General features: G+C 28.6%; 2 protein-coding genes across 5 annotated transcripts in view; one reads left to right on the top strand and one right to left on the bottom strand.

Moving 5' to 3' along the window:
• LOC118205782 (protein arginine N-methyltransferase 6-like) overlaps positions 1–687 on the top strand; it is a 69,053-nt gene extending 68,366 nt beyond the window's left edge. For both annotated transcript variants that reach the window (XM_085826457.1, XM_085826450.1), the window contains 2 exons: positions 223–330; positions 551–687. In XM_085826457.1, the coding sequence (XP_085682583.1) occupies positions 223–330; positions 551–626 (184 nt within the window). In that variant the 3' untranslated portion in view covers positions 627–687. The remainder of the gene's footprint in view (positions 1–222; positions 331–550) is intronic.
• A 4,863-nt stretch (positions 688–5,550) lies between these two features.
• The window catches only part of LOC118182982 (prestin-like), a 125,361-nt gene continuing 103,092 nt past the window's right edge, over positions 5,551–27,819 (bottom strand). For all 3 annotated transcript variants that reach the window (XM_035352375.2, XM_035352376.2, XM_035352377.2), the window contains 15 exons: positions 27,464–27,669; positions 26,109–26,273; positions 25,827–25,982; positions 25,643–25,725; positions 24,187–24,334; positions 18,802–18,915; positions 16,682–16,759; positions 16,487–16,582; positions 16,279–16,385; positions 15,338–15,407; positions 15,124–15,233; positions 11,486–11,525; positions 11,259–11,399; positions 9,998–10,052; positions 5,551–6,102 (listed from right to left, as the gene is read on the bottom strand). In XM_035352375.2, coding sequence (XP_035208266.1) covers positions 5,984–6,102; positions 9,998–10,052; positions 11,259–11,399; positions 11,486–11,525; positions 15,124–15,233; positions 15,338–15,407; positions 16,279–16,385; positions 16,487–16,582; positions 16,682–16,759; positions 18,802–18,915; positions 24,187–24,334; positions 25,643–25,725; positions 25,827–25,982; positions 26,109–26,273; positions 27,464–27,669 — 1,688 coding nt within the window. In that variant the 3' untranslated portion in view covers positions 5,551–5,983. The remainder of the gene's footprint in view (positions 6,103–9,997; positions 10,053–11,258; positions 11,400–11,485; positions 11,526–15,123; positions 15,234–15,337; positions 15,408–16,278; positions 16,386–16,486; positions 16,583–16,681; positions 16,760–18,801; positions 18,916–24,186; positions 24,335–25,642; positions 25,726–25,826; positions 25,983–26,108; positions 26,274–27,463; positions 27,670–27,819) is intronic.

Below are 27,819 nucleotides of genomic sequence, written 5' to 3'. Positions count from 1 at the left end.
TGACCCATAATGTTTGATTTCAATTGAAAATCAGAATGTAATTTTTTATTCACAATGAAACATACTATTAGAAACATTAAAATATTACATGTAATAGATATGGGAAGAGAGGACAGTTTTACAATCAGACTTGTTTATTATGAAAATTTTATGTGTAAGTGACTATGTCATAATTTTGTCCCCCCCCCCCCATTTATATTTGAAACTGCTATATTTTTCCAGAGAAACTCATTGGGAACAATCTGTTTTATATATACCTCCTGTAGCTGTAGAACAAGATTCTGTGATAACTGGGCAGCTATGGATTCGCAGAGGTGAAGTGTACCATAGGTAAGGGTAGGAATAGTAATAATTTATTTAAACAGCATATTCGTAAAATATTTTTAGTGTATTTTTTACACTGAATTCCAATTGGACATAAATTATTATTATGAATATAAGAGTTCTATTCTGCAGTTGAGTAGTTATTATTAAATAAGATTGTTTTACAAAATGATAATATTTTATTTGTTAATTGTATTTATATTCCTAAAAAAAGTTTTGTTTACAGGTTTCTAGATATAGAACTTGAATACCAAGTTGATAATGGTGAAAAAAGAAGAATGAAGTATAAGATGAAGGATTAGTTTTGAGCTTAATTTATGTATTTTAAATTTTAATAAAATCAAAATGGTTGTTGTGTGTTTATTAATTTGTTATTTTTCTAAAGTTGGTTTCCAGTTTAATTATCTTCAGTTTTCATTATGTAGTGGACAGGGATATACATAAACTTTTTTAAAACCAAACTCCAGAAAATTTGCTTTGTCCTAGTTTCATTTCACTCCCCCCCCCCATTTTAAATCACAAATAGTTTTTGCATAATTTTCGATTAATATCAGTTTTTGATCAATTATGTGTAGATATTTGTACTTCAAAATATAGCATTTGCAAATATGTAACTCTTCAGTCATCAAAATTTTCCATATGGCTATAATGGTAGTAAAGTAAAAGTTAAAAATCCAATTTACCTCTAACCGCTGTAATGTAATATGATACACCATCGTAGACATTGATCCTGATATGCATATTTCACTATACTTGTTTCTACATGTCTAGTATCCTCAGTTGGTGATGCTATAATCGAGAATATATTATTTCTGTGGAGTGCTGCCAGATCCTCATACAATATATATCAAATATTTCATATTTCAAGTTTGGCTACACTACTGTATGCTGTCTAGTATAGATTTGTTTGTGCTTGAAGTTTTTATCTGCATATTAGTAGCATTACTTAACTTCTAGCTGTAAAACCTATTTGGTGTGCTCACAAATCCCCACCTGGCAGTTAAAGTTTTTATTTATTTATTTTTGGTATATGTTTCTTATAATCAGGTCACCTTTTTATACATTTGTTTACTGTAGAAATTAATTTAAATTATTTTGTAGAATGTACGATGAATATTCCTTATTTTTTATGCATGTGGGAACTTGATATAGTTTGCTTAGCTCAAATAGAATGCAAATCAAAGTTAACAGTCTTCACAAACATTTAAATTGAAGTGTTGCCAAAAAAAAAAAAGAGAAATTACATGAGACTCATTTATATGTTTTAAATATCATCAGGCTTACCTATTAGGCAATATTATCAGGAGTATATTTCATAAAAGAAGGTAACATGTCTGAAAAAAGAATGAATGAAAGTACTATGCAGGTACAAATTCTTTTTAATCTTCTACATCTAAAACATAGGTAGGATCTTCTCTCGCCAATATATTGTTTGACGCTTATTTGTTTTTGACATTGCCAAGTTTTATTATGCAAAAATGACACTAATTTATTCTAACAGAACTATCCATAAAAATAAAAGCGGGGTAGCAAAACAGTTTGTGGAAACCAAAAGAAGGGCACTCAAAAGTTCAGAATTTAGATTTAGTGACAATATTATATGTGTCTAGTAAAAAAATACACTGGTGTCACCGTCAGTGCATTTAGAAGACAATTCTGTTGATGAGGTAACAGGAGTTAAGAATCTTCCAAATATAATTACATTTTACTATAAAAAGGTCAGGAGTGGACAAGATGGATGAGGTATCTGGTACATACTCTCTACTACTAGGACATGTAGAAGATGGCCATTAGTTGTAGTTTTTTAAACTGCTTGACAATAGTCACATTATCTACACTGCCAATAACAAGAAAAGAAAAACTGTTTAATACAGGATTTACTTGCAAGACTTAGGGTTCAACCTTATGAAAGACTGGCTAAAAAGAAGATCTGCAAACTCACACATTCTGCATGCAGTATGTATTACAACAACAAATACACTGGAGTGTTCCAGAATCTGATGAGACAAAAGAACCATTAAATAAAAATACAAGGTGCATTGTTTGTCCAAGGAAAGCTGACAAAAAATGAAATTGTTTTGTGAAAAATGCTATGAACAAACACATTCTGCATGCAGTATGTATTACAACAACAAATACACTGGAGTTTTCCAGAATCTGATGAGACAGAAGAACTGTTATACAAGGTGCACTGTTTGTCCAAATTGTTTGTGAAAAATGCTATGAACAAATGTATCTAATTCACATGAAGTGCATTGGTGAAAAATTTATTCATAACAAGATTCCAAAGGTAGCTGTTAATGATACATTTTAATATAAATAAAAATACAAGGTGCACTGTTTGTCCAAGGAAAGCTGACAAAAAAATTAAATTGTTTTGCGAAAAATGCTATGAACAAATGTGTCTAATTCACATGTTGTGCATTGATGAAAAATGTATTCATAACAAGGACACATAACAAGACTCCAAAGGTAGCTATTAATGATACATTTTTTCAACTTCAGTAAGCTTCTTTTGTACACTAAAGCTCTTTTTTTTTGGGGGGGGATTACTTTTGCATTTTCATAAGAAAACCAACTGGTAAGTGCATAAAATATTTTTTGGTATCATTTTACATGATGCACCCTATTACCTTGTTTGCGAACAAGTAGAAATTGTAAAGTTTTCATCGGGATCTGGCTGATCTCCTTATGGCAGTTTGCATTTTACAAAACCACAGACAGGTGCCGGATGAAAACAAAAGAGGAGATGGAGCGTGTGTTCCGTGTGATCTTAGTAGAATCTCCATGAAAATGCTTTCAGGTGAATATTTACAAGGTTATTCTGCATCTTCAAAAGTGACAAAATCTATAACTGACAAAATGTACAATTAAGATATCACTTGCATCAGTAGAAATGATGATAATATGCTAAATCCTAGATGAGTTTTTGTGTGCTGAAAGTATTAAAAAATATGTATTTAAATTTGATATTTATAGACCGTTTTTATTGTCAGGGCTATAAATAAAAAAATTTTAGATGATTGTTCTGGTTATAAATATATTAATGCCCACTTATTATTTTAATAAGTTTGTATAATATAAAACAGTAATTATGAGGTACAAAATTTAGGTTTAAAAGTAAAAAGTATGCTGAGATTATGTACATTACTTCAGAGCTAAATTAAGACACAGAAAATGATACAGAAAGTTTTTCCCCTTCCTACTTCTTAAGAAGGTTCATATCTATTATCTTTGTGAAAATAACTTTGTTATGAATTTTTAATATTCCATATTATAGAAGTATCTGATTTTGGTTGTTGCATAAATTGTAATATTAGTACATATTTTAATTGTTACTTGAAAAACTGTATAGTTAAATATTTCGTGAATGCTTTCTGAATCCTAAGTTCTCTGTGTATTATTATAGAAATAGAGAAGACTCATATAAGTAAGTGATTTTCTACTTTTTCTATGTAAGGGAAAATTGATAGGATGCTAATTAGAGGTTGTAGATATCAGTACGCAAGTTTCATTGCTGTATAAGGAAATATGGTAATTACATGAAAATTTTTTAATGTACACTCTCTGTTCTTTGTTAGTAGGAACTCACACATGCATGTAGGCCCATTTTTTATTAATAACCAATTTTTGGGGCATGATATAACTTCTGTTTATTCAATATATATATATATATTAAGTCCCGGTAAAGATTAAGTTTTAAAGTAGTGGAGCTTCTAAGTAAATGCAAAATATATATTTTATATTTATTTAAAAACTGTTAATGCAATTTCAGGAATGCAACTTAGAGCTTTAAAAATTGCATTTTACATAAATAGAATCAAGATGAATATTCATGACATTTGGATTTAACATTTTGAATTAAGGCCTTTGATGTATTTGAGATTGTTAAAAAAGTGTGATCCTGATATTTCATGCTGCCTTCCTTTCTACAGAACACTTCCTGTTTAGAACAATATATCCTAACACTAGTATAAGTTAGAAAATGAGGAGAACTCTCTCTTGAGATGGATAGAAATAATAGTTTTAGTCTGCAGGTGTATCTGTCCTCGTAGTTAAAAGTATGACCATGTCTGTTTCCCTGTTTTTTTAGGATATAAGTATTATGCTACTTGCTATCCCAATTCCAAAACATGAAAAAAGAATTTGTGTACTTTCCAGAAGAATTGTAAACTTAAGGCATATAAACCTTTAAACTCTTTTTAGACACTTAAGCTGAGTTAAAAATTATGCATAAGTTTCAGGAATGTTTTTAAATAACAAAATTAAATGCCTTTTGTAAAATATGTTTTGTGGCAACCGGTTTTTTTTATTTTATATGAAAAAAAAAATTATAGAAAATAAAAAATGTTTAGTGTCAAAAAGACAAATTTATAAATTAGCATTAGAATATATTAGCCTTTTTAAACACTAGTGTATGTTTAATCAGAAATTTTATTATTAAAATAGGATTTCTTGTCAAGGAGGACTGATTTAACAAGTTATATGTGTAGTGTATAAAATTAATGCCAACAATTAAAATGTTTACATGGCTGCATTAATTTATTGTAGATGCATTTGGAGAGTTATTTTTTATTATTATTTTGAATAAATATTATTGAGGAAGTTTAAAATCTCTTCATGTGTATGTTCATTGTTTAATTTTCAAGTCTAAAATTGAAATTGAGCATATTAGTTAGGTACCTGAAGATAGTCTGGAAATGTAGAGTTTCTTTCTTACAAGTTTTTTAATAAAGCTTATAAATAAATCATGAGCAAACCTAAATTGTCTGTAGCTCAGATTTATCTGGCAGTAGCTGCTTGAATGACTCTTATTCCTTACACTATTAATGACATCTGAAAATGAGACTAATATTTTAGATTTGGTATTAACTTTCACAACTAGTTTTATAATGGTTTTTAAAATATTTAGTAAACTATTAATATATTCGTAAATTAATAAACACTACTTTTTTGAACATGTCTTTTTGTAGTAAAAAATGAAAATAATCTTGTGCCAGGTACAAATGATTGATTTCAGAACTTAATAACAAATATTTCTATTATTTAATTTTAAGTCCAAGATTTTTTTCAATCTGTAAACATTTAAAACGAGATTCTGTATTTTAATTTTCATTAAATACTGTGAAAACATAATATCTGAAGAGAAGGAATGAAATCTGAAAGGAATGACCAAACTTAGTTTTATCTTGAAATAAAGAATATTAAAGACAGGGCAAAAAACAGTTGAGTGTACAAACAAATTTATTTACATTAGGACAGTCATTTGTGATGTTGAATAGAGAGCATTGGTTTGCATCTTTGCAGATTTTGATTTCAAAACTGTTTTCAGGTATATAAATTTTTGTACCTATAAAAGGAATAATATCAAAAGTTTCAAAACCTTGCAAACGCTTTGAAAAAGAATACTGCAATTTATACGAAACAATTCAAATTTAGAATTTGGATCTTTTGAATATGGGTAAAATTAGAAGTTTGATATTTTTTAAAAGCACTATTATTTACTGTGTTAAATTGCAGTTTTGTCTTTCTGTGAATTGAATGTACAGTTGACCGACCATAGTTGTATTTTGTATGGATGAGCACAGATAAACTATACAAGATTTTTACATTGTAATATACATATTTGTGGTGAGTTCAACATTCCAGTTATTTAATGCTAGGAAGAACAACATCCACTTTGTGCGTAAAGTACTGCATCATGTACTGTAGGGAATAGGAACTCTTTACTGACAGATTTAAAAAAACCTTGACTTTCCAAACTTTCTAGTACTGGCTCTGAAAAAGAAATATAAACAAATATAATGTTATATAACCACTAAAATTCAGAATTGTATCATAGATATATAAGTAGAGCCACTACAAGGTAGCTTGAATGAAAATACCATATAATAATTTTTTATTGTATAAACATATAATAAATAAATAAGATAAAGAAATCTTGAGCTAGCAGATTTGCATCTGGCTTAAATCTAAATTTACAAATTTTGTAATGTTCAAACTTTCAGAAAGTTTATTATCTTCCCCTGTGTGAACCTTCTGTGAATTCATTCATTCATAACAAAAGATAATCAGAAAGTACCGTACAAGCTTATTTACACTGCTGACCATTAATAGTGCTGCACACCACAAAAGAAAATACTCAAAAGAATTATATCTAACTTAAAAATTATTTTAAAGGCTAAGATGATTAGAATTTCAGATAATTTTGAAATACAGAGCATGCAAAACAATATTCCAGTGACAATAATGCCTGCTGTTGTATGTATGGAGCAGGTCAATGCAGGCTAAGCATGGAGTCAAACTTTGATTAGCATTTTGGGACATTGCTGTCAATACAGCTTCAGTTCTGTGCCACAGTTAATCCATTATACTGGCTGATGGATGTTGTTTTATCAGCCTCTCTGTAACTGCTGACTTGCTTTCAAATGATGAGAAATCGGGAGCACATGCTGGTTAAAAAAGGAGTCAAAGTGCTTTGTGGCAACATGCAATCCCACATTGTCTTGTTAAAAAAGTTAAATACCTTGGAAGTGTATGGTGTAGATACAGGCATTAAAACCTTAATAATTTAAGTTGGCTAGTCAAAGATTTAATATACAGACTAGAGGTGAATGAGATATGTATGCAGTGATATCCCATATTATCAATCCAGTTACTGGGCCAAAATAATTTAAAAGCTCCCAATATTATTTTCAGTGCCTCCATACAAGAAGATGGTTATGGTGTTGTTATAAGCAAAAGCAAGATTTATCAAATTATTGTTGCACTGTATTAATACAGAGTTCACAGCAGAGAGTGTTCACAGCAAGGGAATTCTAGAATTGCATAAATATGGTGCCTTGCCCAGATTGTGACAATTACATGCATTTGCACTTCCATTGAACGAAATGCGCACCTTGTCAATCCATAGGATTTTTGGTAGCCAGTCAGTGCACATTGTTTTTAATCTGTTGAAAAGCCTAGGTTGCATGGAAATAAAATTTTTCATTATTAAAAAAGAAAAACTTTATGTACACCTTCTGTGAAACCTCATGATAATACCCTCTATACTTTTTGAATGATTGAATTTTTATATTTTCTTTTAGTTTTTGTTCACCTGGTGTATATATTTCTGTGTATTCTTTTCACTTAATCACTGCACTGAAAGGGAAGAGTAATTACATATAGATATATAATTACATAAATCTGATTCATTCTCTGCAAGTTGGTTTAATTTTTGTTAAAAAAAAAGGGTTAAAGTGAATTGTCATTTAATTGCATTATTAGAAAACTGGTTATAATTTTGGACTGTTTTTAAGTGGAACAGCATGCAGCAGAATATTTTCAAAATTATGAGACCTTGGCATCAAGATGATGCAAGTTTGGTGAGATCTCCATTAATTTTCATTGTTGATTGAGTTTTGCAATTAAATATCATGTTTTTACTTTATTATTTAGGTTGGAATGCTCTTTTTTTCGCTCTCAAAATTGCATTTTATATATGATCAGTTTCCTGAAATTCAGCATTTCCCAGCTTTCCAGATAGTTGAACTTTTACTGTAGTTCTTTTTATGAGTAATTTAATGGGAAAGTAGGATATTTATTTAAAATTAGGGGAAAAAAATCCTAATTTGGCTTCTATTATGAATATATAAGGATTTAGAAATAAAAAAATGTTTTCTTCTGAAGGACCTTGTCTGATTGATCTAGAAATGGATAAATTTTATTCAGAATCTACATAAAAATTAAGGTTGCTTTTTGCCTAACTTTTTTACTTTGCATTGGCATGCTTTTCTTCCATTTTGTATGGAAAGTATATACTTAAAAAATACTGCAGCATTTTTGTTGCTTGCATTTAAATATAAAGAAAAATCTCTGAAACAAATATGCTTGATCATCATTCCTTTAAAAATTACCCTGTTAGAGGAAAATGCAAATTTTCTGAATTCCATATCTTTATGATATATATTAACTAGAGAGATTATCTTCCTTAGAAAAAGTAGAGTAAAAATTTAATTGGAAAATTATTATAACACACTGAAGTTATTATTCAGTTAAAGTTGCGTTATGGGGGGAAAAATTAAATATTTTTTTGCTTAATTCTGAATAAGACTAATGCAAATAAAAAAAAAAATAAATAAATAAATAACTGAAATAAAAAATATTTGTGTGTAAGTTGCTTACTTACAAAATGAAATAATTTTGCTTACAAAAATTTTAATTGATAATCAAATTTCCACCAAATTTATTAACTTTTTCCCTTAAAAAAGCTGGCATTAATTGTCAAATTTAATCTTTAATAATGTAAGGATTGCATTGCCTTAAAACGATAAGGAGGTGAAGCAGGAAGTATTTATTAGTATTGGAGACTTGTAGTATATATTGCTATTTAGATTAAAAATATTGTGTTTAACTAACACCTGTTTTAATTTCTACGATTTTCATGTTCACTGCCTTATGATTCTTTAGAGAGCAGTTGTCAACTTCAGCCCCTGATTTTAACACTTCACTTTCTGTATTTATAGACCAATCAACAATATTCTTTTTTAGATTTTTCCTCACCAGTTTGTATCCACAAATAGAAACTGGGAATTTGTATGCCAATTAGAATTTTATTCGCCATAGCACTTTTACACCTCATTAATGTATCAGCTTATAGTTGCAAACCTAAAAAGTTGCTACAACCTTTTCACAGTAAGAAGCCATTACTCTTCTAGAAGTTTTTTTCAAGCAAAATGAGCAAGGCAGCAATTTTATTTTATTAGAAGGTATCTAAATATTTGTAAGCAATTATTTGAATTTTTGGCCATATTTTTGTAACTTTTATGTTGCATATTTTAATTCTAAAATTAACTTTTCTTTTATAGTAAAAACGTTTTTGTAACTTATTTAAGTGTATATTTTTAAGGCATTTTTTGATTTATTGCATATTTTGTCAAAATATATTGCAGTTTTTACAGTATTTTATTTAGGAGTCAGAATGATGTCCCATGTTTCCATAGTCTGCTTGAGAATTAAACTAACTTAAATTGAGTTAAAATCTTAATCTAGATTCTATTAAATTGAATTTTCACCAAGCATAGTGGGAAGATGAAACACAATTCAGATTTTCCTAATTGTTGGTGATTATGTCGAAAAAGGCAAATACTCTTAGAAAAGGTCAGCCTTTTTCATGGAATCAGCAAAAAATAATTTAATTTTAAAATTCTATGCTGAACAATAGGTTCATTGTGTTACAATAGTTTTCAAATTACAATAAGTTTTTACTATACTTTTTCTGGGAAGATAAATCTTCTTAGTTAATAAATGCAACAACATTAAATAAATTAATTAAATAGTACATTTAAAATTCATCCCATATTCAGTTCAGAATAAACCATTTGCAAAAAAATGAAAACCAGAAGCACAGTAGCAGACTGCAAGAAAATGGGAGCGAAACATGGCAAAACCAAAAATGAAATAAGAAATTTGCATCTTTTACTGTGTCATCATAAGGGGTTGGTACAACGAAATGAGAAAATAAATCAGCATATTTCTAAACCAAAAAAGACGTAATTAAAGTTTAAAACTTAAAATATTCTCTGAAATACAATCAAAGTCATGTAATGTTAATGCATATATTAATATATTTAATCATAAAACTGCTACTACTGAAAATCAAATTTTCACTGTTAAAAGGATTGTTTCTTACCTTGAACACAAGCCAAATATATCACAATATTGTTCACTGCAAATTCTCTCATTACCTAAAAATAAATTTTGTATTTCATGAGTTGCATAAATTAAATTGTTAAAACATATATATATTCTCTAAAACTACTAAGCTTATTTTTATTCTTATACAGATATTATAAAAGCTGTAAATCAATACCAGAATTTTACAGTACAATATTTAGAATAATTAAGCAGTTGGAACTACTTCAGAATCAGAACTTTATAATTCTTATAGCATGAATAACATAAAAGTACAGCAAATTAACTCCTTTGCATTCATACAGTAATATGACTTATGTGACTTTAAAGTTTCATTTACAAGAATGTATGTGACCATGCACTGCTTAGGCACCATAAACATTTTTATAAACTTTTTAGAACTACTGAAACAAGAAATATTCAAATTATAATTATATTTTAGTTAAAAAGGATTATTCTTTTTCATTGTTTTTTATTAAATAAAATTAGTGTTAAGAGATTAAGGGGAAATGTTCTTTTAAACATAGATTTTTTTTGCATAAATGTTGCTTCTACATGTTCTAAAGTTTTCTCTTATTTGCATTACTGGACAGATTGAAGTTTTTAAATGCTATCTGTGAAATATTATTTAATTTCTTGTAGATAATAGCAGAACTTTCACTAAAAATACAATGAAAGGTAACTAACCTACACTGTATGCATTTTTAACAAAATATTTAATTTCAGACTTAAAAGGAAACAAGAAGTAAACTTAAAACTGTAAAGAAAAAATAATGAGTTGTATCTTATAGATAAAATTTAAGTGTTCACATGCTTAAATCTCACTTCTGTATTCAGTTCTGCCAGAGCTTTTATGGACATTCTACTAGCCTTGTCAGGCAGAGCTTAATACTGCCTTCTTTTACTCTCTCTCCCTTCATATTATACCTGCAACCCCATCACTTCATATTTCTTTCACCTAGAGCTATTACTTTTTACTTATTATTGTCAAAATATATGGTAGAGTGATTAGAAGTTCTCTATTATATCCTGGCTTGCTTGTAGTTTTTATTACTCTGAAATTTTCAGACCTGTTTTCTGTACATGATAAGATAATCTTTCTTGTACCTAATAAAATACATAGTCTTAAGCTATTTGTTTCATTATTTTGGCCCATTATGTAATTCTGAAAAAACATTATTAAACCATGTTAAAATTAAATATCTCATATTCTAAGATTTTAGGTTATACAAATGGAAATATTTTTAGTTAATACTTACCTGTAAAAGCATAGCAACTCCTCCAGAATCCATGTAAGCCACTGCAGAAAGTTCCAGAATAATGATTTTTAAGAAATCATATTTGTAAGTATTTGAAAATGTCAACTGATCCTCTGTTGTAACAATCTTCTCTTTCTCACACTGTAAGAAAAAAATTTTTTTAGTTGCATGAAAGAAATGAACTTCAAATTAGGTGTTTGCTTAAATATATATTTTTTTAGTTTTACCTGTGCATTTTGGTACTTTATTTGAGCCTTTGTAGTTTGACTGAAAAGAAAATGTAACAGATTTATGCATGTTGTTAAAGCCAAAAACTTTCATTGCATATGTATACAAACTTCTCATCTTTTCATATATTTCCTATAAACTCCAGATTTGTAATTTTAAACAGTTTTGAAACAGAATTCAGTTAAGTTGATAATTTATATCTTACCAAAAAAATGGTTTGAATAATTAATTTTGGTAGTAGAATAAGCAAATATCTTTAAAGTTAATAAAACAGAATTAAAACTTGGCTTTGAAAAATTTTTCTTAAGCATCAAAATACATAAAATTTTATTAAAAGGTTCCAAAAATTTAATTACAAAATTAATAATATTAAATAAACATATTAAAATTTCACTTAGCAGACATCCCTAAAACTATATTCTCATGTCTCATTCTTTTGAATTTTTTGTCAAATTAAAGGTGCATAGCCTCAAGTCATATTGTGAGTACCCATTCCGATTACTTAAGATAAAATTTTAGGCATTACTTTTTTTAAGTAATATTTAATAAAAAATAAACTTAACTGCATCTGAAATATTTTCAATCAACTTATTCAGCGTAATTTATTCTCTATTTATCATCTACTTAATCTTCATAATTCATGATTTCAGTATATAGAATCATAGGGCTGCAAGACCAACATAATATGTATAATCTGTGTAATATTTTTATTCTTTCATATGAAATAATGCATCAGTTTATTATTTGTGCTATTAGTGAATTATTATTTAATTTTTAATGGAATTTAAAATTTACAAGTTGTACTCAGATGGCCCCTAGTCTTTGCCATTATGTTGTTTGTAACATACTTACTATTTTTTCGACTGAGTACTTTTTTTTAATGGTATCTTTCAGAGTGTTAATTTTTCCTGTTAAAAACTTAAAAGTTCATTCAGTGAGGAATCAATGCAAAATAGCTGTGTATAATTTCTTACTATTTACAATATCATAATGTAAAATGGCTAGATTAAAACAAAAAGGAAAGGAAAAGGCTTTATATAGTTTGTTGAAATGCTAAGCCTTTTTTAATTGAAATCAATGCCCCTCCCCCAGAAAAAATTGCAAAAAAAAATAGTAATTTAATCAGGTTTGTTGTGCATAGCTTGCAGTTTGTTTCGTAGTGTTATCTTCTCTAAAGCAATATTTCATAAATATAAGAAACATTTTTTTGAATTATTCTGATTTTATTTCTAATGTTCTGACTTACTGCACTGATGACATATGATATTTTATAAATAAGTGAACTATGATCATCGGCTGCTGTTTTATTAGAAATGCTGAAAATTGCTGTTTCTTTTCCTAAAAATATTTTGCATATTTTCAGAAAAGCTTAAAAAGAATATTCAGAATTTTTTTTTTTTTATTAAGCATTATTTATGTTTTACAACTATTTGTATTTTATTGTATGAAACAAATTCCCATTTTATGCTTTAGGAAAACATTGATTGCTTTTTTCATTGAATTTTGCCTGGTACGTTCTGTGATTTCAAAATTGACTAACATTTATGCAGTTATTGGCAAATTTTAAAGGAAACTTATTTATGTATTCCTGTAAAATATCAGTTGTTTTACATTAAAGGTGTTACTTTCTAGTATTATTTAATTGGATTTTTACCCAATAATTTTTTTTAATAAAAGATAATTTTTTTTCTATTTTAATTTTCTATAATTCCTTTTTTTTTAAATAGATATAGTACATTATTGAAAAATGATTAGCTATATATTCCAGTAATTAAATATATCATTTCTAAAAATGAAATACAAATTTCTTATTCATAAATAATAATAATGATCTATGTAGATATACCTCATTGTTTAAAAATCATTAGCAAAATATGATAATATGAGATAATATGATTGTCAATAATCGACTGATATCATTTTTTAAATAATTCCTTGACCAAAAATTAATTTAGAAGAAACTAGGTAATTTCCAAAAGCAGGACATTCACCTTACTTGTTTTTAAATCGTGATAGACGTGTAGTGTATAAGATTTTTTTTTTAATTAAGAGATCAGTTGTATTACAATTTGTTGGCATAGCTGATATAGTAATCAACAACTTCTCCAAATTATAATTTAAATTTGTGATGTGTTTAGTTTTTAAGATATGCACTATGTAGTCATTGCTAATATTAGGTTAGTCTCAATTAATTTGAGCTTGATTAATTCATAGTTTTGGACAGTCTGAAAAACTTGACAAATTTCTTTTTATTTTTCTACTTAATGCAATTTTAAAATTACTTGTATAATTTAATTTTTTTAATCGGATCATTTGCGTTTGATTAGCATCATTATGTTAAAAAAAATAGTAAAATTCAGTCACTGCAGAACACGTGTTTCATTTAAACTCTATCTATTCCTTAAGTATACTTTATTATTTTACCTTAATTATTTGTTATTAATACACAGTACAGAGTCCAGATCATAAGAAAAGAAAATTTAAAAAGAAAAAAGAGCCACACTATTGAATAGAGAACACTTTCATTTTTTGGAGTGTTGTAATCGATGCTTTAGGTCATGTACATTTGTCATGCGTAAGGTGTTAAAGAAAATCATCGTCATATCTTTTCAGTTGGTTGTGGAAACTTGTATTCTCAATTTGGAAACGTTTAGCTGTTTGTTTATTATTTCTAAGCATAAATCATCTGATATGTGTTTTAGTAAAAGGTCTTGGTAATTAAAAAAGAAGAGCAGTATTGCAAAATATAGGGTATACATCTTAACAGTTTTTTTCATTTTTCCTGGAGAATAAATTAGATTTTTTCATTTGATACTATATAATTTTGGTTCTACTGAGTGTATTAAAAAATGAAGGTACACAACTAGATATTATATAGTAGTCCATATACAAAATTTCAACCTTCTATGGCTAATTGTAATATTTCTGTCAAAATATAATTACTTGAAATTTTTCACAATTACAGTATTTCCTTTACTTCGCATGAGAAATAAAAATAGCTTGCAAAAAAACAGTCAAAATAAGTAAACTTAGTGTATATTATGATTCTGAAATCCTTAGACTGTGGAAAAATTCACAATTTAAAGGAAATTCATACATTCAAGATTTGTGTTTTAAATACATTCAATCCAATATTTATTTTATCTATACAAGAGATAATAGGGAAACCTTAAATAAAGCAGGAGAAGTATTTATTTTATATATCATGCTATGTAAACTTAAAAATTTTCAAAAAAAAAAAAAAAAAAAAAAAAAAAAACACTTTTTTAAATGAGCTGACATAGTTTTTTATTTTATACATTTAATCTTGAAATACTCAGATGGAAGAAAATACAAAAGTCTAGCTTTGAAAATGAATTATCATACTATTATAATTGTGTAAAAATCCTTTATGTATAAGATAAAAAGTTCAGAATTGATATGTATTAAGAAAATAATAAGTAATGAGGAACTACCCTCGTAAAAAAATACCATCTTACCAGAAAGCATTTTGCCATGTTCAAATAGATAAACTTGCCAGTGATTGCATAAATAGCTGACTTTTGACACAACTGAACAATGCTTCTTTTAATTCATAGTTTAAATAAGCTAAAATATTAATTCATTATATATAAATTAAAAATTTTTCAAATCATACCTTTGCTGAAAACTGACATGGTGGAAGATCTGTGACCTAAAATATTCTCTGTTGCCAAAATAGATGGATGCTCCAAAATGAAAGATTTTTACACCTGGTATTTCCATCACCTAAAATGCATGTATCTTATTTAAAACTAGGAATACAATTAATATATAGTATACATTATAAATATTGGTAATCTAGGTGAAAGGAGGATTTAAACATTACATACATTTGGGTATTTTTCTACATTTCTGTATATTTCTGTGCCTGGTAAGTTACCTAGTAGGCAGGTTTCTGGGCTGAAAATTAAATGAATATGGTTAAAATAAATGCAATAAGATGTTATTGTAAAATACTAGCTATTGATTTAAAATCTTGATAAAAATTTCTATAATAAATCTAGGCAAAGTAATAAATAATTTTTTTTCCCCATAAACTTGTAACTATTCAAGCTATTTAAAGTTCAGAAATAAATGATTATGCTTAATTTTGAAAGGAGCGGTTTTAATATTTATGAAAAGATATGTTTTGTTAATATTTGAAATCGTTGCTAAAATTTAGATAAGATTTCTAAGAGAAGAAATTTTTATCAGTTTTTCCCATTTTTTGAATGAACAACAACAATAATGTATTGCATATGGGGGATTGTAAAAGCAGGTTATTTACACCCTAAAGCATAATCATACACTTTCATCAGAATTCTAAAATGAGATGATTACTTTGTAAAATAATCTGAATGCAAGTACAGTAAAACAAAGAATTTTATGAATCTAACTATGCGATTGGGGGGAAGGGCTGTGTTTTTAACTTCTCAGGCCTTGAACTACCTAAGGACAAAGAATTTCTGGATTTCATGTACTTGGCTTTTGAGGAACTTTTAGTAATTTCTAAACACATTCTACAATTAAACCTTCTAATCTGTTGTAACATTTTTTAGAACAATCTATTATAACTTTTTTTAGCAATTTAAAAGTTTACTTAATTTAAGAAAAACAATAATGTTATGAATTTGATTTTATTTATGCGAATATTCATATTAAACCTTCAACTTTATAAAAAGAACCATCATATTGAACAAATCAGTTCTTTATTTGATAAGTATTTGTGATTTTAAAATTTGTATATTTCCCTCCCCATTTCTAGTCAGGTAAAATATATATAAGAACTTACTATTGGGATCGGAAAAGTACCGTAATTAATGAAAACAGAATTCCAATGATCAGGCCATAATCCATATCCAATATAACAACAGATAGAAATGTCACAATCCAAACAGACTAGAAAAAAATTAATTAAATACATGTTTTAGTGTAATTTATTTACTTAACATATATATTTTAACATATGTATAGAAATCTCATTTAAGAAATTAAATTACAGCATCCAATTTAGAGGCCTTCCAAGCTCGTTTCAAATCTCCAAAGTACATCAGCATAGATTTCAAAGACACGACAATGATAGCTGACAGAACACACTGTTAATTCATAAAGAAAAAAAAAAAAAAAAAAAAAAGATATATAAGAGTGTGGTTACTAATAAATTATTATACTTATAAAGTAAGAAATATACTAACACTGGGTAGTGGCTCGAACTGTGGTGCTAATACTAATAATACAACAGGCATCAACATACATGACACAAGACTGCAAATCTGCAAAGAAAAATACTTTTGTAAGTTCGTTTTCTCTTTAAAAAATTAAAGTGATATTTAAAATGAACAAGAAAGGGTCAAATAAATAAAGATTGGCAAGATTTTTTGATCTCCATTGATGTCCCCATGACCTGTTTGCCAATGCAGAAAACACCTGTGTATAAGGAATTGCTCATATTTATGTTTCTTTGAGAATAATTCAATATATAATCAACATATATCTCTAAATTAAGGGTTGTCAATACTGACCCTGTTAGGACCCCTTGTCTAAACAACTGGAAATCGACTGGCGTAATCAAGATCCCATTGATCACAAAAAATTATGAATAATGTTGATAATTAGTTGTTTAGTGGTATAAAACTGTATCATACAAAGTTTTATTCAAAACACATGGATAAGCTAAGTTTTGGAATTTAAAGTCTTCTAATAGAAATATCTGAAAATAAAAATTGTTACAGAACCAACATTATTGACTTTTCCCTTTTCTTACCTAGTGGAAGTAGCTTTTAATCAAATCAATACTTTACTATGGAAAATAAGAAACAGTTTGAATATTGAAAATGGATATGGATATAGACAGCTACAAAATTAATACATATCATAATAATTAATACTTTCATATAGCAATGTTTTCTGACCTGGAATTCAACTTAGCTCAAAGCTACAAGTATTCAGTAATTTTATCCATTCAGTCTGGCAGATACTGATAAATTTGAGAAAAAGAAATTTAAGGTGGAGGGATAAAAATACGACATTTTTTTTGTAGATGTTTACACTTAATAAAATTTTGATACTTTAAAATGCAAAAATGTCATTAAGGTTTAATTGCTATTCTAACTGCATATTTCATTATAATTTGCAAATAGAATGAAAGATAATTCTTAATTTGCCAACATAATGCAACTCTTTCATTGGCTGTTCCGTTGCAATGTCTTCTGGTGTCTGATAATTTTGATTTCATTTTACTCATCTTTCAAATGATTTGACTGTTCAGTAATCGCAGTTGTAAAGTGAATGTGTTTATATATACATAAAAATGTCTTAACAGTATGTACAAATATAGAATTTTAAGTAACTATGTTTGTTTGCATTCTTGGTTTTTTTTAACTTTCAAATTTAAAATATTTCATTTTGTTATGTATATGTTTTTTAGAAATTAGTATAAAATATTATGACTAGCATAATTGAAGTTCAGCATCTTCTATGTGCTGTTATATTCTTCCATTTTATAAGTAATGCACCCACACAACATCTTTGTTCTTATGTATAACAAAACAGCTCCTAACAGGGGAATAAGGAAAATCCATAAAATTTTCTAAAATGTAATGATTGACTATAAAAATCCATGTGATGATGAGGAAGGAGCAATTAAAATCATTTGAGTAGATCTTGAACAGGTATTTTCTAAAAACAAATTAGTTATGAAAAAATAATAAAATTATTTTTGTTAAATTTCAGTTATCTGTCATTCATTTTATGTAATTAAATTTGTTTTAAAATCTTTTTGAAAGATATTATGATGTACCTTAAAAAGGTCAAGCATTCATAACTCTATTTGAAATGTGAATTTGTCTCATAGGGGTAAAATTGTGACAATCGTGTATAGTTAATTAGCCTATAGTTAAAATTTTGACATCATAAAATAAATGCAAGGTATTTATTTTTGCTTATGCATGTTTCGTCTCTGTAACAAATATCTGAAAGAAATACATATTCTTAATCCATGCAAAACAAATTGCATAGTTAAATTTGATATCTGACATATGTATTTCATAAAATTTTATTAATAATATGGTTGAAATAATGATTTACAGTGGTCACCTTGTAATGTTGTAACGAATATTTCAGGATTTATCAAAAAAAAAAGGGGGGGATATAAATGAAATGACATTTAGTTACTTTCATCCCTTCTTCAACAGGACTGTAATCCTTTCCATATGACTTATAAATGATGCTGAAGGGTTTTTACCCAAATGAGGTTAACAAGACAAATTATTTCCAAGTGAAAAAAAAAAAAAAAAAAAAAAAGCTAAGCATGTACTTGTGATTTTGCACCAGTACTCTCTTGCATTGCACTTCTTGATAGTGAACCACAGCTCGGAAAGCAGAAGAAAAAGGAAGATACTATACCACCAACACCATATGCTATTAGTTCCTATAAACAGGAAAGAAAAAATAAATTTATTAATAAATGTTACAAAGTATTGACATTGAATAAGATAAATAATGAATACCATTTAAAAAAGTATATAGAGTGGTTTTCAACCTTTTTTTTTTTTTTTTTTTTTTTTTTTTCCATGTACCCCTTTTACCGTTAAATGATCATTCCCACTCTCCTTTCCAAACTTGAAAAATACATATACATTTATTTAAGTGTATATTATTTTTTATCATGTTCCATAAATTAAACAAGAAAAACATGGAAAATGGTTTTAATACCAAAATTTGAATAAAACTTTTTTTTTTATATTCATAAACTAAATATCTGATGATATTCACGACCTGGTTGAGAATCTCGGTATATACATTACAAAGTTTGAAATCCAGGACATCCAATATCTGTAATGATCTAATACTCAACTCGTTGGACCACCAAGATTTTTTTTATTTATTTTATTTTTAGAAAATTTAGGAATGAAGAATAGGATATTTCGGGAAAAGCATGAGTGTCATAAATGTAGTTTCCTTCCAACTTGGATTCCTGTATATCACTTTTAAACACCTGCTTCTCGGGGAATTTCACCATCCTAGCTAGCAACAATACTTTGATTGACATTAGCTATAGCCATACTTTCAGCCATTGAGTGATTATGGAGATTGACAGGGTAATTTATTATCTGACCTAAACCATAAGTTAAGCCCTAATACACAGTTGTTTGGAGTGAGGTGTTGCTAATACTGGTTTTCTTTTGTTAGCATAACAGCAGGAAGAGAGAAAAGATTAAATTCGGAAGAAATTCAGTTAAATAGCAAAATGCATTCTTTAACCAATTTATTCCAGCTGTTTTTTCCCCGTCCAGGCTAATATTATTAGTAGCTCTCTTTTCAAAATTAAAGTTCTGATTTTTGATTATTTCAAAAAGACTTTCTAATACTGGAGCTGTCTTGGGATCTGCAAAAGAAAAAAAAAAAAAAATATATTTAGCATTTGTCTTCTGTAGAGGTCTGTAGAGGGCTTAGGAAAGTGTGATTTCAGAATAAGACAAAACAGCAGCCTTATTTTGGTATAGATTTTGAATGCTACAAAAAGCAAAATTTTCCTATTAATTGAATTTGTGAACACGTGATAATAAATAAAGATAATATAACAAAAGTTTTTCATTGAGACGGTGATGCTAAATCATCAAGTGACTAAAGGGCAGCGAAATCTGCAATATGGTTTCAAATCCAGAAGATATTGCTCCTGATAGTCACAAAGAGATTTTTGAGAATGAAAAGATTTTGAATGACAATTTAGAGGGAATTCTTGGATGGCAATTATAGGACTTTGCACCTGAACAAGAAATTATGGGAATATAGAAAATTAAAGAGAAATTATTAATATAAAAAGAAACAGTTTTTAAAACTTAACACTGAAAGAAATGTTTAATAAAACAAAATAATAATTGAGCTTTGACTGTAAATTTTGAATTTTTTAAAGTCTTAAACAGTTCATTATTTCACAAAAACTATTTTTATTTTTAATTGTATAATCTCTACGTGGCATTTTAGTAGATTTAAATTGATGATCTAAAATCCGGAATTGCCAGAGTCCCAACAAGTCAGACTTTGTACTGTAGTCATAATATTTTATGCTAAATTTTGCTACAGTGTTTTTTAAAAAAACCTTGTTGTAATCAAATTAAAATTTATCTCGTATATTTCAATTTCAAAAATACATTTTTAAAACAAGCATATTTTTTTTTTCAATTATCATCCTTATTTGAGAATAACACATAACAATTGCTCTACTTTTACTGGTTTGTTTTCATGTATTCAAATTTCTATTGGGTTTTTGTATGGATTATTTGTATGGATAGTTTTATATCCGTATTGTGTTGCTCTTTTTTTGGGGGGGAGGGGGTCTCATTATCACTTTAAAGTTTTGCAGAAAATAGAAAACGTAGTGTAAATTATTATTAGAAATTTTGAACAAAAATTAGAGCAACTAATTATCATAAAACTCAGAAGGTAAGGAAAAACCTAAAGAGTTTCCATGTAAATTGCATCATGTATATCAAGGAGTATCATCAGAGGTATTAGAAATGCAATGACATTTAAATATTAAACCTATTCTTGCAGAAAATACACTTCAATAGTAACATGGAAAAAGTTTCCTAAAAAATAACATTATATACAGTCAAAAGTCTTTAATCCGGACTCGTCGGGACTTCGGCGATTCCGGATTATAGATCATCAGTTTAAATCTGGTAAGATGGCATGCAGAAATTATAAAATTAAAAATATGAAACCGTAATTTATAAAATAATGAGCAATTATGATCTAAAGGGTATCAAAATTTACAAAAAAAAAAAAAGCTTAATATTTATTTGTTTACTTTATTAAACATTTCTTTCAACGCGCGCATGCGTAAAGCATACATTATGCATAGCTGAAATTAGAAAATTGCAACCAGAAAACTATTTGATTTGTATTCGTGATATTTATAATGACGAGGAATTTGATTTAAATCATATCAAAGACGAAGTACATCGAGATGAAATACTACATTTAATAAGGAATTATAAGCCGAATAAAATAAAAACATCTGCCCTGAAGACAACGATAGTGTTGACAGATCAACTTCCAGTTCATTGCGCGCCGCCACGTCCCCCCCCCCCCCGCGCAGAGCAGCGTGAAATTGATAAACAGATTTCGGAACGGTCAGATAAACAAAGGATATGCCTTTATCCATTTTTTGGAGCAATTGCACTTTTTGTTTGATGGACATCGAAACGGGCATCTTTCGTTTTCGTAGATCCTTTGGGAACTCCAGCATCGGAAATTCTATTTGACATAATCGAAAGTTCAAGCTTACTTTTATAAAATTGCTCTTACAGTCTGCAAAAAATAATAAGCCGGATCCAATTCGAAGATTAAGGAACAACGCAATCATCAACATTAACTGAAATAGACAATTAGATCATTTTAGCTTATATCGTCCGTTATACATTAAACGCGCAGCCAAAACGTATTCTGCGCTTGTGCACACGCAAATTCCCAGTCATAAAGGTCTTACGAGCACGCTTAAACGCCTATGCGCATGCGTCATAGCGGCGCATGCGCAGAAAGTTTTTAGCTTTGAGGTCCGGATTATAGATCATTCCGGATTATGGGTGTCCGAATTAACGACTTTTGACAGTAGTAAGAAAAATGTGTGATTGGATAGTTGTATCAAACAAATGCATGTTTGAGGAGATAGAGATGGAAGTTTTAATGTGTCTCAATTACAGAAAAGGAGTGGTAGATGAAGAATTACAGGATTTATTACATTTATTTTTATTAGGCTGCTGTTATAAATTAAAAGAGCAATATGTTATTAAAGAAAAGCAATGACTGTGAAAGTCTAAAGCAAGGGTTTATTTAAACAATTATTTAGGAAATGCACATAAATCATTGCAGAGAAATATATTTTATGTTCTTGAGGCCATTTTTTCCACTCATTCCAAAGAAATTTTGTACCACAATTCTTCTTCTGTAATAATCTTAAGACCAAGACGTGGCTTAATTATTTCATTTCAAAATTAAATGTTCCAGTTATGATTTTATTTATGATGATGATTATGATTAAATATGCCGCAAGGATTTCTCTCTTTAATCAACGATATTCAAAAGGTATCATAAACAACAAAGATGTTTTTCCTATATTTTCAAATACAGTCAAAAGTCGTTAATCCAGACTCGTCGGGACTTCGGCGATTCCGGATTATCGATTTTTCCGAATTATAGATCATCAGTTTAAATCTGGTAAGATGGCATGCAGAAATTACAAAATTAAAAATATGAAACCGTAATTTATGAAATAAAGAACAATTATGATCTAAAGGGTATCAAAATTTACAAAAAGAAAAAGCTTAATATTTATTTGTTTACTTTATTGAACATTTCTTTCAATGTAAGTTGCTTCGTTTCATGTGATAATACTTTCTCTTTAATTCTATTAAACAGACATAATTTCTTGTTTAGTTACAGAGTTCCGCTGTTCAAGTCCTATAATTGCTGTGTTGAGAATACCGACTAATTTGTCAATCGAAATGTTTTCGTTTTCAATAACCTCTGGGTCACTTTCTTCACTATCGGAAGCGAATTATAATGAGGAGGAACTTGATTTAAATCATATCAAAGACGGAGTACATCGAGATGAAATACTACACTTAGTAAGGAATTATAAGCCAAATAAAATAAAAACGTCTACTCTGAAGATAAGGATAGTGCTGACAGATCAACTTCAAATCCGCAGCGGGAAATTGATAAACAGATTTCGGATTTCAAAACATACTTTCGCTTTGTAGATACAAATTACATATTAGTAAATATATATGGGAAATTCTATTTGACATAATCGAAAGTTCAAGCTTACTTTTATGAAATTGCTCTAACAGTCTGCAAAAAATAATAAGCCGGATCCAATTCGAAGATTAAGGAACAACGCAATCTGCAACATTAACTGAATTAGATAATTTTAGCTTAGCTTATACCTCCGTTACACATTAAACGCGCATGCGCATAAACATATTCGCAGCCGTAAAGGTCTTATGCGCACTTACAGAGCAGATGTTTTTATTTTATTTGGCTTATAATTCCTTACTAAATGAAAGCGACGCATGCGCAGAAAGTTTGAGGTTTGAGCACTATCCTTATCTTCAGAGCAGATGTTTTTATTTTATTTGGCTTATAATTCCTTACTAAGTGAAAGCGACGCATGCGCAGAAAGTTTGTAGCTTTGAGGTCCGGATTATGGGTGTCCGAATTAATGACTTTTGACTGTATAGATGTGACTTCAGATAAAAATTTTCTTGCTAGAAATGTTTAAATGAATTTCTATAATGTAAGCATTATAATAATTAGTAAAGGAGCTGCTTTAATCCATTTCCGCAAAGGTGAAGAGGCTGCAGCATAAATTGTGATTTCTGTCAGCAATGGAACACAGCTCCATTGCATTGTGCTGATTTTATAAGCACTGGAATATTTTAAAATGCATGAGAAGATACATGCATACCTAAGTGAAATTAAATTCAAAGATGTTAGAATGCATTCTGTAATAAATCTTTATTATCATCCTTATTTGAGAATACCTAGTGCTAACACTAACAGGGACTGATTTGAATCATTTCTGCGTTTTTTTAAATGCAAAGAAATCCATTTTTCTTGAAACCTCATGCAAAAAAAATCACTTAAACTAGTAAAAATTTTGAAAAAAATTTAATCATATTTCTTAAAAATTTACCTGGTTTGTGTCCACTTCATATTCATGCTTTTTTGCATATATGAGAACCATGGAGAGTGTTGTTGCAGCACAAATGATTGACAAGATCATGCTAGATGTGAGAACTTTTGGAACGAGCTCAAATGGTGGAAGCTCTGGAGCTTTCAATCTAAACAAAAAAAAAAAAAAAATATTCATTCCTTTATTATTATACTACAGTATATATTCATAAGTATATTTCAATATATATAATCAATATTACAAATATACATTCATTTTTAAAGATAAACATTTTGTGGTTTCTTTGTAAATATATGTCAAAAAATTAACTTCATAAATAAGGATATCTTACATAAAGGAAAATAAAAATTCTAATACTGTCAAAAGTCGTTAATTCGGACACCCATAATCCGGAATGATCTATAATCCGGACCTCAAAGCTAAAAACTTTCTGCGCATGCGCCGCTATGACGCATGCGCATAGGCGTTTAAGCGTGCTCGTAAGACCTTTACGACTGGGAATTTGCGTGTGCACAAGCGCAGAATACGTTTTGGCTGCGCGTTTAATGTATAACGGACGATATAAGCTAAAATGATCTAATTGTCTATTTCAGTTAATGTTGATGATTGCGTTGTTCCTTAATCTTCGAATTGGATCCGGCTTATTATTTTTTGCAGACTGTAAGAGCAATTTTATAAAAGTAAGCTTGAACTTTCGATTATGTCAAATAGAATTTCCGATGCTGGAGTTCCCAAAGGATCTACGAAAACGAAAGATGCCCGTTTCGATGTCCATCAAACAAAAAGTGCAATTGCTCCAAAAAATGGATAAAGGCATATCCTTTGTTTATCTAACCGTTCCGAAATCTGTTTATCAATTTCACGCTGCTCTGCGCGGGGGGGGACGTGGCGGCGCGCAATGAACTGGAAGTTGATCTGTCAACACTATCGTTATCTTCAGGGCAGATGTTTTTATTTTATTCGGCTTAAAATTCCTTATTAAATGTAGTATTTCATCTCGATGTACTTCGTCTTTGATATGATTTAAATCAAATTCCTCGTCATTATAAATATCACGAATACAAATCAAATAGTTTTCTGGTTGCAATTTTCTAATTTCAGCTATGCATAATGTATGCTTTACGCATGCGCGCGTTGAAAGAAATGTTTAATAAAGTAAACAAATAAATATTAAGCTTTTTTTTTTGTAAATTTTGATACCCTTTAGATCATAATTGCTCATTATTTTATAAATTACGGTTTCATATTTTTAATTTTATAATTTCTGCATGCCATCTTACCAGATTTAAACTGATGATCTATAATCCGGAATCGCCGAAGTCCCGACGAGTCCGGATTAAAGACTTTTGACTGTAATATGATGATGATTAAAATGTTAGTTGTATGAAGTAGTGTAAGAACTTTGTGACAAAAATATGGAAAACAGCAAAGATATATATGTAATAATTTAACCTACCCTGTTGGTGTGGACCCAACAACATCAACATCACCATGTGTATGCAAAGAGAGATATTTGGAAATCAAAGTACCAGAAATTACCTAGAAAAGGATGGCATGATTTCATATGGGAAATGAAATACTGATGTATCATAGCTGAGTATTTATATTTTTAATTATTTGCCAAATATTATAATATGTACCAGTATAAGTTCAGCTGGAACAGGAATTTTTGATTTCTTCAAGCAGATGCCATTAATAAATTCCTTAACTACAATTAGAAAGAGAAGACTGCAGATGGATAGTAAGATAACCACATACTTCACTGTTTGTATGTTACTGAAGAAAGAAATCCATGTCTGCAAAATAATTTTAAATTCTAGTAATATTGATTAATTTTTATATGGTGAGAGTATAAACATTATTGACAATGTATGCAATTCATCATTTTCTTATGAGTATAGAAATTGTAATTAGCAACTTACAATGATAACATTGAATGGCCCAGAGTGTTTCAGAATCTCGACACCAGTAAGAGGCTTGATTTGACTAGTAAGAATATGGATGACAGTTCCTGTAATGAATGCACTGATCATCTCGTCTGACATAAAAGAAGTCAAGTATCCCATCCGGCAAAGACCCATAGCCGTCTGCGGAAAAGTAATCAGTCCAGTTATGAACTCACATAAGCTTTTGTTCTTTATTGATGTTTGAATAAATTTCTCATAACTTGCATGAAATATAAAGAAGGTAACACAATATTTTAAAAATATAAACATTTAAAATCTTTGTTAATTACTGAATATCGATCATTTTAAACGATTATTTTATTAATATTTTGAACCTTGAAATAGAAAAACTGGTTTCAAATTTTCCTTTATTTTACAATAATTTATGTCACTTGTGTTCAATGATTCTACAGTGGAAATATTTTTTAAAATAGTCCTAAAAATACAAATTTCTTGCAGTTTTATATTGTGTTTTGCTATCAGCAGGATCTCTAGGATTTTGTTAACTCTGAAAAGTAATAATTTTATATCAAATGCTGATATTAAACTTAAAGCGTCTGCTGTAATGTGAACTTAGTGTGATATAAAGAGGATATTTTCAATTAGCAGCCCATAAGGTACAGTGTTGTCCTACATTTGAAAAGCATTACAAAAAATGAGTTGGCATTGGCCATTTAACACATATTTCATAACCACCACCACATATTATACCTTTCGCTGGGGTTAACAAAAGAATTATTACCTGTTTCTCTAATGCATCTATACCAATAACTGCTATATATAATATAAATAATTGTTTTTACTTTTTTCCCAATATATTTCCTGTTGTACAATGTCATACCTTTCCCTGTTAGAATTGCATGGAAATTTCTGTTTACTAAAATTCTTCTCCCTTTGAATAATATAAATAGGTGTACAAATGTTGTTGTCTATCTACTCATTAGTTAAAAATTATACAGAGCTAAAAATACACTTTAATTACAATCATCCTGTATGTAAAGTACAAGAAAGTAGGACATGAACACTTTAGATTTTCATTATTAAAATTCATAAATACTGTTTTTATATTGGGCTGAGAATTATCACAATGAGCTAATCAAAAGTGAAGTCTCGCATTTTGTATTCTCACAAAATATCTCAGCAGCATTTAAAAAAGAATAATGAGTAAGGATTATATATTACAGATGTGCTAATAATGAAAATAACTTTCTTTGCACTATCTGGTATAATGCTATTTTGTGAAGTTCTAGTGCATTTGGAATGATTATATTCATGTAAAGGATAAACAATGATTATAAGATTAGAAAATGGATAGTTAATAAATACCTGACCTGAAGTATACCAACAACAAATGTAATTATCATGGCGATGTGGATTTTATCATGAACTACAGGTGGACCCAATGTAGACATTGAAGAATTTATTGTTCCATTGAGCATATTTGTTTCTTCAGCCATAATTTTGTGATTAATGGTTTCTTGGCGGAATACGTCATCAACTTCTGTACCAGCCAGAAGACTAGAAATTGCAAAAGTACCTGAGAAAAAATAAATTATTAATATGCTTAAATCAACAAATATGTAACTGTGCATTGAATCCTTTATTGGTTAAGTTATTCTTTAGAAGAGATTTAGCCATATTTTTAAGAATATACATAATGAATTTAGTTTAAAAAATTTGTACAAGT

This window comes from Stegodyphus dumicola, chromosome 1, assembly GCF_044657685.1.
Source record: "Stegodyphus dumicola isolate Sdum_Otavi_A_Nest chromosome 1, ASM4465768v1".
Lineage (NCBI taxonomy): Eukaryota > Metazoa > Arthropoda > Arachnida > Araneae > Eresidae > Stegodyphus > Stegodyphus dumicola.
This window is presented reverse-complemented; position numbering and strand designations above follow the sequence as displayed.